At 37.3% G+C, this 14,577-nt stretch overlaps 1 protein-coding gene across 1 annotated transcript in view; it reads left to right on the forward strand.

Moving 5' to 3' along the window:
- Positions 1-14,368, forward strand: part of CROT (carnitine O-octanoyltransferase) — a 20,577-nt gene extending 6,209 nt beyond the window's left edge. The window contains exons 2-16 of the mRNA XM_010078911.1: positions 1-32; positions 926-1,107; positions 1,293-1,417; positions 4,049-4,157; positions 6,077-6,170; positions 6,264-6,389; positions 6,824-6,925; positions 7,528-7,611; positions 7,713-7,820; positions 8,065-8,195; positions 9,579-9,702; positions 11,795-11,873; positions 12,689-12,782; positions 12,961-13,080; positions 14,248-14,368. The exon at positions 1-32 is cut by the window's left edge and continues 90 nt beyond it. Of these exons, the coding sequence (XP_010077213.1) occupies positions 1-32; positions 926-1,107; positions 1,293-1,417; positions 4,049-4,157; positions 6,077-6,170; positions 6,264-6,389; positions 6,824-6,925; positions 7,528-7,611; positions 7,713-7,820; positions 8,065-8,195; positions 9,579-9,702; positions 11,795-11,873; positions 12,689-12,782; positions 12,961-13,080; positions 14,248-14,368 (1,631 nt within the window). The remainder of the gene's footprint in view (positions 33-925; positions 1,108-1,292; positions 1,418-4,048; positions 4,158-6,076; positions 6,171-6,263; positions 6,390-6,823; positions 6,926-7,527; positions 7,612-7,712; positions 7,821-8,064; positions 8,196-9,578; positions 9,703-11,794; positions 11,874-12,688; positions 12,783-12,960; positions 13,081-14,247) is intronic.
- Positions 14,369-14,577: the final 209 nt, after the last annotated feature.

Genomic DNA, 14,577 nt, shown 5'->3' on the forward strand with positions numbered 1-14,577 from the left:
TACTGGAAAGAGCTAAAACAAGAAGGAATTGGGTACGTATTTAGATACGTAAGAAATCATAATTCAATTTGAGAAAGTTGGTTGTTTGGGATGTAAATTAGAGAGCCATTTAGCTTTTTTTGATCTTAGGATCTTCCTTATGTATGCCATGTGGCCTATGGATATGAACACATTCACTTATGTACGTGTGATTTGGTTTTTTTGAAGTCGGGTGGCTAAGAGAGTTCATCAACTGAAATGTTGAATTACCTACCAGCTTTTGACTGCTTTGTCTGTCAGTGAGAGGTGATAGAAGTATCACCTCTGTCCCCCCTCTCTCAACCCTGTTACCCCCAAAGAAAAAAAAAAGTGGAATTTAGAGTTTGGTCTCAGTCTCTTTCTTTCCTGAAGAAAGCTGTGTGGCAGCATTTTAAAGTTGTCTTTCAACAGAGAAAGGGATGTAAGGGGGGTTGTTACCAAGTGGAATTCATGAGAACTTTTTAAATCTTAACATGACATATTCCAGAGTGGGGATTTTCAGATCATGGTAGAAAAAATACATGGTGAACTGTCTGTCCCAGATCCTCTCTCACAAATCTACTTTCCTTCCATTCTTCATGGAATAATCTGTCTGATATTCGCAAGAGTCACAGCTGACATCTGCAAGAGTTTGAGATTATTAATGTCAGTGAAGACCTCTTCATCATAATTTACAGTTTTAAGCAGTCTTGAATTTTATTTCAAGCTTGAAAATAGAAGAGCTAGATGCGCCATTATGCTCAGCAGTTAGTTTTGAACCAATGTCTTGCCTTCTGTTATATAGGAACTACTATTCAAAATATTTTTAAAAAAGGTAGTAAAAAAGCAGGCTGTTGAACAGTCTGGTGATTATTAAAGAAGTAATGACTAAAACTTAATTCTGATGCTAAACATTTTTCATTTTCAGCTGGAGGACTGGTGGCTGAATGTGGCTTATCTTGATCTTCGCATATCAACGCAAATACACTGTAATATGGCAGGTCCTGGTCCCTATATTGAACACTGCTGGCCACCCAAAGAGGGCACTCAGATAGAAAGAGCATCTGTAAATATATGGCATACTCTGAAATACTGGGAACTATTGCGAGTGTAAGACTTTAATAAAAAAATAATTGATTCTAAATATTGGTGATCTGTGTGTACTTTAGTTGTAAAAATATGTTTATGTTCATTGGCATGTGTTCTTTGCTGTAAAAGGAGGGTTTGTCTTACCTTGATTTACTTGCATAATTATTGTTTCTCTTGTTTAATTTTGGTTTATTTGTTTATTACAGAGAGAAGGTGGCTATAGAGAGATCTGGGAATGCTGTTCTGGACATGAACCAATTTCGAATGCTCTTCTGTACTTGCAAAATTCCTGGAGTTACCAGAGACTCGATTGGCAGTTATTTTAAAACTGGTAAATAAACGCAAATTGCGGGTTAATACACGTAAATGATTGTGTGTTAATGGGCTAATGGAGTGGACATTTTAACTGTAAAATACTTGCTTCCTCAGGCACTAAATCAGATACTGGTTGTTGAGTGCTTGTATAAGGAAGGAAATAAGATACCTAATCTACAAATGCCCTTTTTGGTCCTTTCTAAATGAGATTAAAAGAGAGCTCTGCTTCAAAATGTATGTTACCAACCTGATGCCTGTAGTAAGTGTGCCAGCATTAAGAATTGAACAAAAGACAAATTCCATGTGTTATAAGTATGGGTAGATTCCGTGTATTATATGGACAGAATTTCAGCATCATTATTAATCGCATCTTTTTCCATAGAATGCATTTCTCAAGTGATCTCCCATTCTGTTGGGATAATTCTTACTCATTTTCTGTCATTGTGCAGTTTCTTGGCTTGGTCAGCTTCTTCTATTTTCACTCTTGAGAGTACTCCATAGTGCTTATTGAAGCCATTCTCTTAAACTCACAATGGTTTTTTGGGTGCAGGATCAAGAGCCAGGGTAAAAGTGTAATGTTCTTATTCGTCCTCCAACAACAAATACTGTAGTATTAGTAATCAACAAACTGAAATCTTAACACTCCTCCCACACACATTCTGATGCATCCAGAGTTGTTCAGCAGTGTCACTCTAGATAATCGTGGGAGATGTGAGTTTCTGTAAGACTCAGGAATTCAAGAAGAAGGTGGTATTGCCTTGCTCCATGGAAAATATATATGGAAATCCCCATACCCCAGGATATGATGAGAAAATGCAAAGCTGAAGGCAAATTTCAGGGATTTTGTCTTAGCATTACTGTTGAAGAGTCAGTTTTAATACCAAAACGTAGAAGAGATATTCAGATGGTGGAAATTCAATGTTCTGTTTTGATCAAACTTAATAAACAAAACTATGGAGATGCAATTGATGTCATTCATGTCCTTTTACTGCCTTAAAATCTTGTAAGAACTTTATTAAACAATCTTGCTTATATCATTTTTCCTGTCATACATGGCAGGTGATGCCCATTTCCATCTAGATTGTCTGCCTCCAGTTAGTTGTCTTGGTTCTCTGTCATTCATGGAGAAATATGAATACCTCTGGAGAATGATTTGGGCCATTAAAACATACAGGTATCTAAGATCGGCAGGAGGAATTGCCATCTGGAGAGGGATCTGGTTTTCTCCGTTGTCTATAGAGGGAACTGACATGGTCTAAACACTTGAAATAGTATTCAGGTTGCAGAGTGGGACACCTAAAATTTGACAGGTAATGTTGGCTTGGAGTCAGAGACCACACTAAATGCAGAGAGAACCTGAACAGTGGAACCTGGAGAGCTACTCAGTTCAGCCTGCAGCAGACACCTTAATGAGAACAGATGAAGAGCTCATTGGATGTCATTAAGTGTATTGGATAGGTCTCTATGAACTGTAGTGAGATCTCAGACAATTAATTCTAGGTATGTTAACTTCCAAACTCAGTTCTACCCCTTGCTTTAGGCAGCTAAGGCTAGGAGGATGCTGCCTGAAGTAACTGAATTTTATGTCATCCCTTCTGATTTTTGTTATGTTAGAAATCAATGTCATGACCTGTGAAGGTGAGGTTTACATGAAATGACAAATTCCCCACTCTAGAATGTCTTTAATCGGGGATGTATTGAATTATATTATCTGATTTAGAAAGTAGGACCATAAAGATAGATGTAAAAGCCTTATAGTTAAGATTAAGACTTCTGTGGATGCCCGTTGAGTTAAATACTTGTGGGTAAAGTACCATACATCTCTTCTTTTTCCCAGGGTGGAGTACTGGACTAGAAGATATGTAGCATGGTGACTCAGTCTGAGAAAAATGTAGCCATGTTTCTTGGGGTTTTAACATCTGTTTTTTTGTCAGAATATTTTCCAACTTTATTTAGTATTCCAGATAGGTGGATTCAATAAGGCAATGCTGTGCAAGTGTACCTGGCCTAGTGTGGGCCAGTACCATCTGCCTTTCTGTACAGTGGACAAATGGGTGTGTCAGTGCTGCCTTTTTACAGATTTGCAGATTACAAATCAGGTTTGACTGACATGGTAGTATATCTTGGATCTTGAGCTGCATAACTGAAATTGGTCACATAAACACTCTTGACAACTACAGGATTCAGTCATCTGCAAAGTTGCTTAGCATTAGGCTTGCTGCATTATATTCATTCCTCTAAAAAAACCCCAAACCAAACAAAACTCATGCAGGAGAGAAAAGTTGCGCTAGATCAGTTTTCAGCAAGCAATGCTCATTTTGTCAGAGGGTGTACCTGCCTAAAAGATACACAAATAAGTACCATTTGCTACTAGGTAATGGCAGTGACTTGAAGTAGTTAATAACAGTGAAAGTTAATACTTCAATATATTTTCTCTGACAGTTTTAAAAATGTCTTCAAATTTGCAATAAGACTTTGCAATTGGACTTCAAAAGTTATTCTTCTGAGGTTCTTTCCGTTTTTTAACTGTATGAAGTCTGCCTCATTTTGAACAAAAAATGGGTCTGGCTGAGTTGTTTTGCTGTGTCTGTTGCTCATTTTATCCCTTCGGTTGGATTTTCATGTTTTGTTGTTTGTTTCATTGCAGAGACTGAAGGTGAATGCCCATCTCACTTAATAGTCCTGTGTCGAGGTCGAGTGTTTGCATTTGATGTTATACATGAAGGCAACATGGTGACTCCTCCAGAGATTTCCAGGTTTTCAAACTACCTTTTTTTCAAATGAGCTGTCCTATTTAAGCTACATACCAAAGAGTCTTTCTTTTTCTTTCTCCTTCACCCCAAAGACTTAGGTATAAGGGAGGCTACAGTTTCTCCTCTACCTGAGGGTTCAGATTTGAGTAAGTTCTTGTTCAGTGGATGGCATCTTCTTGCCGTGAAGCGTGATGATCATGTACTGTTGTAATACGCCGATAGAGTGTCGTGCAAAAGGGCTGAATGAAGATGTTTCGGTAGGAAACATCATTTATGTGTGAAGGTTTTTTTACATGGAATTATTAGGATTATAAGTAACATCATTCCTTTCCGGACCAATCAGCATTGATAATTGTCTTATTGCTACTTAATCATTATCAAAGATGAAGCACCACTGCCAAGTTGATTCAAATCTAATACACTTGTGGTCAATTTTCTCAAGAATAGAGTGGCTCCAGCGGAGTCCAAAATCACAGTATACACAGGTTGACTTTCTGCTAACCACAGAGCAATAAAGCTGCATTTCTTGTCTTTGCACCAGACCTGTGACAACCAGCCATGTTTATGGCTTTTTTCATATTCCTGAGCTGCTGCAAAGGAACAGAGAGAAAGAATTTGGTTCTTTTAAATAGTGAATTTCAGTACTAGGGCAAGTGGCAGTGTTTAAAGCTTTTCTGTGCTGTATCTCCTATCTGCCAGTAGCATGCCAACAGCTTTTCAAATTGGCAATACAATTGTGGCCACAAGGTTTTCTACTCTGTTGGTTGAACTCTGATGTTGCATACAGAAATAGTTTCAGCATAAGTCTCTTGTGTTTGATTTGGGATCTATACGCATGTACTTAGTAAAAGAGGGGTTGTGCGTTTCATCTAGGAATAACTTAGTGCATTTATCAAAATGCTATTTATAGAGCACAGCAGAAGACCTTTGTAATTAAAATTGGCAAAAGGTGGATGGCCAGATTCGTTAGGCAAGACAAAAACTAGTTAGAGAAGCTCAAAAATAACTTTTTTTGGAAAATCTTGTACTTCAATACTTTAGAAATACATCCATTTAAAATATCTTATTTCTGTAGTTGTACCTGTTAGATCAAGCAAGTAAAAAAAGAAATGAATGGCTGGAATACAGACAGAAAACCCTAAATCCTTCTCTTGTCTTTAGAAAGGGCGGGTTGGTTTTGGTTTGGTGGTTGTTTTTTTGTTTGTTTGTGTTTTTTAACCTCGTTATGAGTGTCTTATACTTTTGACAACTGTGTAACTAATGATCAGTAGTGAATTTTAATGGGCAAGAGTGCCAGAACAAAGGACAAACAACATTAAATGCCTGTAATTAGTGGAGTTTCTTTAACACCTAGGACAGCACGTGAAAAACTGAATTTACAACCTAAAAATTAGCTCTCTGTTAATAGCTCTTCAAAGGGAAAATGCAAGGAAAAAGTAGGAAGAGCAGTATTCTTTGTGTACTTCAGTCTCTACAATTAGGATGTACTGTAGCTACTGTTCTGCTTTGAATTTCAGGGTTTATCTTGAGTGGAAGTTTTGCCCTCATATCTGATTAGTTGCTACAAAAGGTGCAAAGCTGCAGTATTGCACATATCTGCATCTTGGAAAAGTTTGATCTGCACTGCTGAAGTTTTAAATTAAGTGCGTAATAACACTTTTGGGTCATGTTTGTTTACATGTAAGTTTGAACTGGGCTGGTAGCTGCGATTTGAATTAACTATTAGTGGCCGAAAACAGAGCAGATCTTCAGCTGCCCTTAGAGTCTGAGGGAACCGATTTGTGTTTCCTAAAAATTCACATTACCTTGTGAATGTGGAAGCAAAAATCCATCTGGGCAAAAAAGAGAGAGATAAAAAGGGTGAATTTTATATTTTTTCCATATTTTCTTTGTTAACTTCAGTTTTTTAAATCTTCTTAAAGGCAACTTACATATATACAGAAAAGATGCCATAGTGAACCAGATGGACCAGGAGTGCCAGCCCTAACAAGCAGTGAAAGGACAAAATGGGCAGAGGTGGGAATACTTCAGCAGTTGATTCCTGAGAAAAGCATCGTGATCACTGGAAATACATAATTTCACTTAGCGTTGTCTTTTTATGCTTTCTAGTTACGTGAATATTTGATTGATCTTGATCCAAAGAACTTAACTCTTCTGGAAAAAATTCAGAGAAGTTTGTTTGTGGTGTGTCTCGATGATTCTAGTCCCCATGCAACTCCTGAGGACTACACTGAGGTAGCTAAGTGTTTTTCAAAATTCATATCTGGTTTTCTTTATATAAAAATTTCTTCTGCATATAAGCAGAGGTAGCGCTTCTTGCTCTTTCAGAGCAGAGAAGGTGAAGCAGATAAATATGCAAGTAATGCCTCTTGTTGATCCAAAGCAATACTTAAACAGTTTGAATTGTTAGGACATTAGAAGTTGGAATGGCTGAAATCTGCCTTTGTAATCTTTTAGCCCTCTGTTCTTCAGGGTCCTCAAAAATGTAGTCATCAATTTATTATCACTCCTTAAAAACTTAAGCTTATAATCACGTTTCATCTGCAGCTGTATGAAAATGTCTTATCTTTCAGGGGGTCATGCCATCTTAATGTAGGCTTGGTTTAGCTGGCAGAGGTTGGCAGTGTACTCAGTGTTTTTTAAAACTCACAGTGTAACTTTTGCTGTAGGTTACAAGGCTGGGGCTAACAGGTGATCCAGCTGTACGCTGGGGAGATAAATCCTACAATAGCATATTCTTTTCCAATGGAACCTGTAGTGCATTCTGTGATGTAAGTTGAAATTTTTTTCCCCCTTATAAACCTTTCAAGTATTTATTTACTAGGTTTTCCCTTTCAGAGTATTAATTCAAATGCTGAATGTGTTCCTCCTTGGTATAGCCGTGATTACCAGGCACCTTGTCTGGCAAGTTTCCAAAAGCAGTCCGCTTTAACACTGTTTGATGTTACACCATACTTGAATTTAAGAACATGAGATCTGAAATCGTAATCTTGTTTCTTAAAGTATTTAATGAGGGAGTTCCAAAGACAAACAATACATTGCACAAGAAGGCTTAAAATTAACTCTTTGTATTACATAGCTATGTGAACAGCTGTGTTTTTAAAACTCATTATTGAATGGCCAGAAGGGCCTACGTCTTGTCTGAAATCTGCTTTTCCACAGTAGCGGTATATTGTGCCTCCGTATCTGGCTGCAGAGCATTCAAAACAGTGGGTGGACTTACACTTGTTCTATGCGTACTGTAGAACTAGAGAAACAAGTCCAACGCTGCAATGAAGCTGTTGGTCTGCAGGAAAGTAGGGTAGGGAAAAAAACTATTTGATCCTTTTGCAATTGTGCAAATAATGTGTTATCTTGTCTTATATGATTCTAGCATTCTCCTTTTGATGCCATTGCTTTGATTTCCATGTTATCATATGCCGAAAAGACAATTATTGAAAATGAGGGAAAATGGAAGGTATTTATCCTTTAAACTTTCAAGTTTATTAGTTAATGTGTCTCTTCTTATGGATAACATTTTTTGTTTTCACATATTTCTTTCTGTCTCCATCCTCCCAGGGATCAGATAGAGTGAGGGATATTCCATGGCCAGAGGAACTTGTATTCACAGTGGATCAAAAAATTTTAAATGAAATTGGACTTACTAAAGAATTGTATTACAAAAAGGTGGGATTTCTTGCTGCTTCTCTTAATTGTCACTGATTTTTTTTTTTGTTTTTTATTCTTTTTACATGTTTTTAGCTGGTCTCTCCATACTGGAGAACAGGGATTAACATGTTATTGATAAATTGATGAATGAGGGGACTTAACACCGTGGTTAAATTTGTTTAGGTTGAGTGTGTTTTATTTGAAGTGGACCAAGTTGTGATATTTCTTGACTGCTGTGGCTTTTCATCCTTTGGTATGACAGGTATCTGATGTGCAGCTAGTGAATTATGCCTTCACATCCTTCGGCAAAGCATTGATTAGAAAGAAGAAACTTCATCCTGATACATTTGTGCAGCTTGCCCTTCAGCTTGCTTATTACAAATGCCATGGACGGTAAGAAAATCTCACTGCTGAGATTAAGAATAAAAAAAACAGTTTATTGAATAAAAGGATGGATCTGGAGATATAATGCAGTGGTCTTGCAATGCCAGTGAGTAATTTGCTATGGTGATATAAGAATGAAGAAGTAAGGGTTTCTTAAAGTAGCAGTTGCATAGGGCCTTATTTGTGCCATTGAAATCCACGGGGCTTGTGCTCTTGGCTTCGGAAGAGTTGTGTCCTTGTGCCCATAGGGATCATGTGTGTACGTATTGTAGAATGGAGGACAGAAGACAATCCACTAAGATGTGTGGATTTGGGCTGTACAAAATAAATATTTGGGCAAACACCAAATGGGCAATGGGTCAGGGTTCTTTAGTGTTTAACAGTTGCTGGGGTGGAGAAGTAAGCTTCACCTGTAGCAAGTGACAGCCATCAGTAAAATGGTTAGTCTTCCAAGCCTGTAAAAAGCCTCACAGACTTCAGTGTTTCACTTTCTTTAGCAATACTAGGTGTGAAGGTTTCGGCAGAATAATAGAGATATAGATAGTGACCCTCCAAATGCCTGGCACTACATTTTTGTGTGTGTTATTTTATTTTGTATTAATGGTAAAAGGCAGCATTCTTCCTGGTATTGGTGTTCCTGAATTTCTGTTTGCTAACTAGCTAGCACTGATTATAGCTTATATAAGTCATTACTGACATGGTGAGTATTGATTGCTTCAGAAAAAGTAGGGTTTTGTCATATGAGCATGATGCTTAGTCCCTGGAGAGGTATGTCTCATCGTAAGAAAGGTCAGTACATCTCACTTTGCTGAGCATTGGAATAAATTAATTGTCTGACTAAAATAGCCTGTTAGGTCTGTTCTAAACACAAGTTTGTTTCATTTAAGTTGTATATTAACTGGTAGACTGTCATAGGGCTGGGTATGCTCCAGGTAGAAACTGTATGTGTGTCAGTATGCAACTGAGCCTTTTCCTTATAAATGCATTGGGACACACTGCTTATTTCAAGTATGTCTCTTAATTTTTGAGTTTTTGGCCGGCATACATGGTTTCCTAAATGGAAATATTTAGTGAAACTGAAGCTTACATTATTTCAGCTTATTTATACTAGAGGCTGGTAAATCTGTAGTTGGCACAAAATAGCCATGACAACCTAGTCTTTTCAAGGTATGGTTATAGCATTGGCTCTTTTTCAGTCATCTGTCTCATAAAAGCTTGTGGAGTTCCTTTGTGGCTCTTTTTCAGATACACAATTTAAAGAAAATTAGTGGCTTACTGATACTTGTAACTGAGCTAGATGTGTAAGAAACTTGGCAGGACTTTTTTCTTTCTTGAGAGAGCAAATAGTTTTGTTAAATTAATCAGATGCTCTTCCCTAATTTTTCTTCTTAGCCCAGGCTGCTGTTACGAAACTGCCATGACCAGGCGTTTCTATCATGGCCGCACAGAGACCATAAGATCCTGCACTATGGAAGCAGTGGAATGGTGCAAGTCCATGCTGGATCCTTCTGACAGTGTAAATACTGAAATCCTACTTTAAGCATCATGTATTTAGAAGGCCTATCATTTGAACTGCTTAAAACTCATTCTTCTGTTGTCTCATTACTGGGAGTTGACCTCTTTTCCACTGAGACAACTTTCAAATGCTGGGTTGCTTAAGTCTGGCTCTGGTCATTGTGACTGAGGTGAGCTGTCATGTCTGGGCTTGTTTGGTTTTCTGTCTATCTTACCTGTTGGTTTCAAGAATATGTATGTCTTGAGTTACATTCACACAAATTTTTTACACCCCTAAAAAAGTAACTGGGTTGGAACCACTATATTTGGCTGTGGAGTGGTTCTGTTGTTGTAATTTTTAAGTGAGATCAGGAAATGTTATTCTAGTCGTTGAGTCTGAGAGCAACATTGAGATCTGTTTGTGTCCTAGTGGCAACAGGGATGTATTCCAGAGTTTGTCTCTAAATAGCTGAATCGGTGACCTTTTCCCAGCAACTACCCTCTGGTGCTTGGCTGGCTAAGCACGTCACGCCTTTCTTGCCAAGTGAGAGCTGTACTAAAGCTCTTTCTGTTGTCCTCACAGCACGTTTCTCAGAGCCTGAGAAGTGAAGCAAGGAGATTTTTGAGACAAAGGGCTACGTATCGTTAGGACATTCAAAGGTTCTGTGTTATTAATGCATCTGAGAAACACACAGGAATATGACTATCAGGAAGTATGTGTGATTGATAATTAGAGTTCTTCAAGAGCATGTTTTGCTTGTCTTCACTGACTTCTTTTGGCATGTGCTGCAGTTTTAAAACTCAATTTTCTGTCTGGTATTCAAATCTGATTTGCTATTGCAAATATGGATTCCTGTTATCTCCCTCCTCTTCGGTTATCTTCTAACCAGTTATCAGGCTTCTATGGGTAATACACACAGAGGTTTGTTACTTCCGAAAGTTACTGTAGCCTTTTTCTTTTTCTCTTAGTAGTTTTAAATAGCGTCTCCAGATACCTTCCTACTGTTATTTTTTGTTATAAACTCTTGGGGCTTAAAAAAAGGATTGGATTTGTTCAATAGTATGGAAATTAAGATGCTTAAAAGTCTACTTTTAAGGTAGTAGAAAATACCTAGTTAGGTACTTCAGAAAAAATCGTTTTGTCTCAACTATTCTTTTGCCCTTTATGAGCTTAGTAGCTTGATTGTTATGCAAATTGAGTGCTACTGCTCTTGTTTCACATTCTCTGCTGCAGCCTCTCTTTTGTAATGAAAAAAGGATAAAGGGTGCTTCTTAAGTAGTTAAAGAGCTAGTAAGATATAAGATCTTAGGTGTCAAGATCTTCGGTGTCTAGAGATGTTTCTTTAGGCCTCCTTTACTAAAACATATATTATATTCTGTTCTCTCTGGTTTTAATATGTAGATTTCAATATAAAATGGAAAAAAAAACATAACGTTGGGCAGAACTACTGTTATAGAAATAATATTTCAATCAGCAGAGAAAATTTGGGAATGCAGTTGCCATCTGTGTCTATCTTAATTAGGGTCTTTTTTGTTTTGTTTTCTGCTTTTTGCATCACAGATTTTTTCATTTGTTTTTGTCTTTTTTTTTTTTTTTTTTTTTGTAATTAAAAATGATAGAATAGAATTGGATATTTCAGTTGGAAGGGACCTACAATGATCATGTAGTCCAACTGCCTGACCAATTCACTGCATGGAGATCATGGAAATGCAACTACACCTGCTAAAATCTAGTGTGCTTCTAAATAAGTGGTAGTATAGGAAGTTTTTGGTTTAGATTATTCTAGTTCACAGTGGCTAACTTGCTGTTGTTTCAGCTTGTTTGTGAAGGAGCATGAAGTTTAGAATATTCAGTGCAAAAGTGATCCAAGTAACAGAAATACAGGAAACAAATGATCAAATTATCCTGACAAAGGAATTTGGATTTGGGAGAAAGAGTTTGAGAGATGTTCTAATGTACATTTCAAGTTCCTCCATTTTCTTTTATCTAAAATTGCTAGAAACTGTGAAAGGGAAAAATTTATTGATCTGTGATTCCTGATGTGTTACTCACCTGGATTGTTTTTTCTTTTTCTTTTTATTTTTTTTAATCCTGTCTCCCCTACTTTACACAGACTTATCAACGACTACAGCTGATGCATAAGGCATTTGCAAAGCACAATAACATGAGGAAAGAATGTGAGAATGGAAAAGGTACTCTGGGATCAAAAGTGGTTTTTTGTTTTATTTTTTCTTGTGGGTCAAAAGGGAATATTGCTGTATGCTAATACATTTTCTCTGTCTCCTTGTTTTCAGCTTGAGTGAAAACTACCCCTTAACATTTTATACTTCAATTTCATGGAGAGGAACTGAAGCCTAGTCCTTGCACCCTCCCCTTGTGCCCCAAAGACATGTTCACTTTGAATAGTAATTAACTTTTTCTGCCCAGCTACACAGTCTTTCAGAATACCTTCTGATCAAATACATAGTTGGCTGGAAAGTGGGAAATGCAGTCTTTTGAGGCAGAGGAGAGATTTGGGTGAAATTCTAACCCACCTGTGTTAGCATGATGAGCTATTCTATGAATGAGAGAAAGTAGCTGGAAAATAATCACCTGATGAACCTTCATCCTCTCCATCCTAGTTGATGAGTTATCTAGGCAGCTGTGGCCCTGAAAGCCTCCTTTTCACTTTGTCCATGTAATTGTGAGTGGGCCCGTTTCACTGTGTAGAATTCCTCCTCCTTGGCTGAAATGGAAGTTTTCTTGATTTTTGTTTTCCATAGGAACTGTGCTGGGTTTATATTACTTAATTCATTTGCATTTGGGCTCAGTGTTGCAATCTGGACTCTTAGATCCAATATTTGGGAAATGTTTTGAATGCTACAGTATGAATCTTGTTTTTTAGTAGACTGTCATTTATCTGTCCTTCAACTGCTACTTGAGTTTCCAGCTATCCAGACCAGAAGAAGAAGAAAAAAAAATGGGAAATGCTGCTGTTAGTGATGCAGTATTTGCATTTATTTGACAGGCTTTGATCGTCACCTTCTGGGTCTCCTACTCATAGCACAGGAGCAAGGACTGCCAGTGCCAGAAATTTACATGGATAATGCCTTCACAGCTAGGTAATTTGTGTTCTTGTCCTGCAGGAAGGTTGTATCCCTTGATAATGAGGACTTTGTTAGATTGGCCTTATGTGGGCTGATTTCTTCATCTCTATGACAAAATAACTTTTTTTGTAAAAACTCAGTTTATTTTAAATTATCTTTAAAAGTTCTGGTTTTGTTTTGTGTCGTTTTACAGCGGAGGAGGTGGGAATTTTATTCTCTCAACTAGTCTGACTGGCTACTCCAGATTTACTGGATCTGCACTCCCTATGGTGCATCATGGCTATAGCTTTTTTTATGCAATCAGAGATAGCAGGTAAGGATGTAATTTCATTTTGGGCATGGTTCTGTCTCTGTCACAAAGGGAAAGGTGGCTAACAACTAGAATGAGGAGAGGAAAAGACAGAAGAGACATGTCTGAACATGTCAGAAGAGGTTGAAAAGTGAGATACATGAGAATACAGTCACGACCATTCTGGGAAAACACATGTGGGAGGAAGGACGAACAGTGGAGGTGAAGTGAACACCAAGACACTGACAATAAGCAGAAAGAAAAGAGTTGGGAAAGTGAAAGAAGGGAGGAACAAAAGAAGTTAACTTACTTTAAGATTTTGTTTTAGAGATCGTTAAATGTAACATGCAAATAAGTTTTTTAAAAAGTAGCAGTTGACTGAGATAGACCAGATAGAGTACAGGTGAGCGCACTGTCCGTCATTCTTGGCAGTGACACACACATCTCTTGACTCAAACCAGACCTCTTTGAATAACAAGGAGAAGCTAAAACATTTGGCTTCACTTCTCATAAAATGATAGTATTTGAAAAGATCCAACTTTGGCTTATTGGTCACATCGACAAAAATTAGTGATGCTTTATCAAATTTGATAAACTACTTTGATTATAATGAGTTGAGACTTGCTGCTCTGTGATTTAGGTGTAATTTGGATGCCTTCTTCCTAAAGCTAAATATGGATTGTGTGCAGATTTGATTCAGATTGGGAAAACCATTTATGCTTTGATCTATGGCTCTGTTAAGATAAATAGAACTAGATAAAGATTTACTTTTTATTATCTAAATATAAAAAAAAAAGTACTTTAAACCTTAAACTAGTTGCAAAGAAGAAATATAATTCACAATACTTTCAAATGTAAGCAGAAAAGTTATGTCACTGTATGTAGAAATGGGGATAGCAGGGGGGTTGGAACTAGATGATCTCTAAGGTCCTTTCCAACCCTAACCATTCTATGATTCTATATGATTCTATGATTTAAGTCAAAGTATCTAGTTTCAAGATGTGTCAACATTATTGCTTACTGAAGGCACTAGGGATCAGAGTCCTTTTTGTCCGTTGAGACTCTGTGTTATTTGGCAATTTTTCTTAAGAATTTATGTCAATAATTTCACATTTTGGGACAATTTGTGTCACTTTTAACCTAGACCATGACAATTAAGAGTGATAACTTCATTATTTTCTATACTGATAGGATTGTTGCTACTTGTTCTTCTTGGAAATCCTGTCCAGAGACTGATGCAGAAGTACTGTGTAGAACTGTGTTCCAGTGTTTTCAGGACATGCTACAATTAACGGTTTCAGCTCAGCTCTAAGGTTGATAATGATCAAAAAGCCTTTGCAGGCTCATGAGTTATATGCAGTACTTATAAATTAAATGCTACTCAAGAGTACTGTTATAGTTAAGACAATGATCTATGTGAAGTCTACCTACATTTAGGGGTTTTACTGTGGTAACTACCCATTTAAGAGTAATGTAGCCATTTGCAACAACAATGCAAGCAGTAGTACCTTAACTATGTCG

The sequence above is a fragment of the Pterocles gutturalis genome, unplaced genomic scaffold (assembly GCF_000699245.1).
Source record: "Pterocles gutturalis isolate BGI_N339 unplaced genomic scaffold, ASM69924v1 scaffold20938, whole genome shotgun sequence".
Classification (NCBI taxonomy): domain Eukaryota; kingdom Metazoa; phylum Chordata; class Aves; order Pterocliformes; family Pteroclidae; genus Pterocles; species Pterocles gutturalis.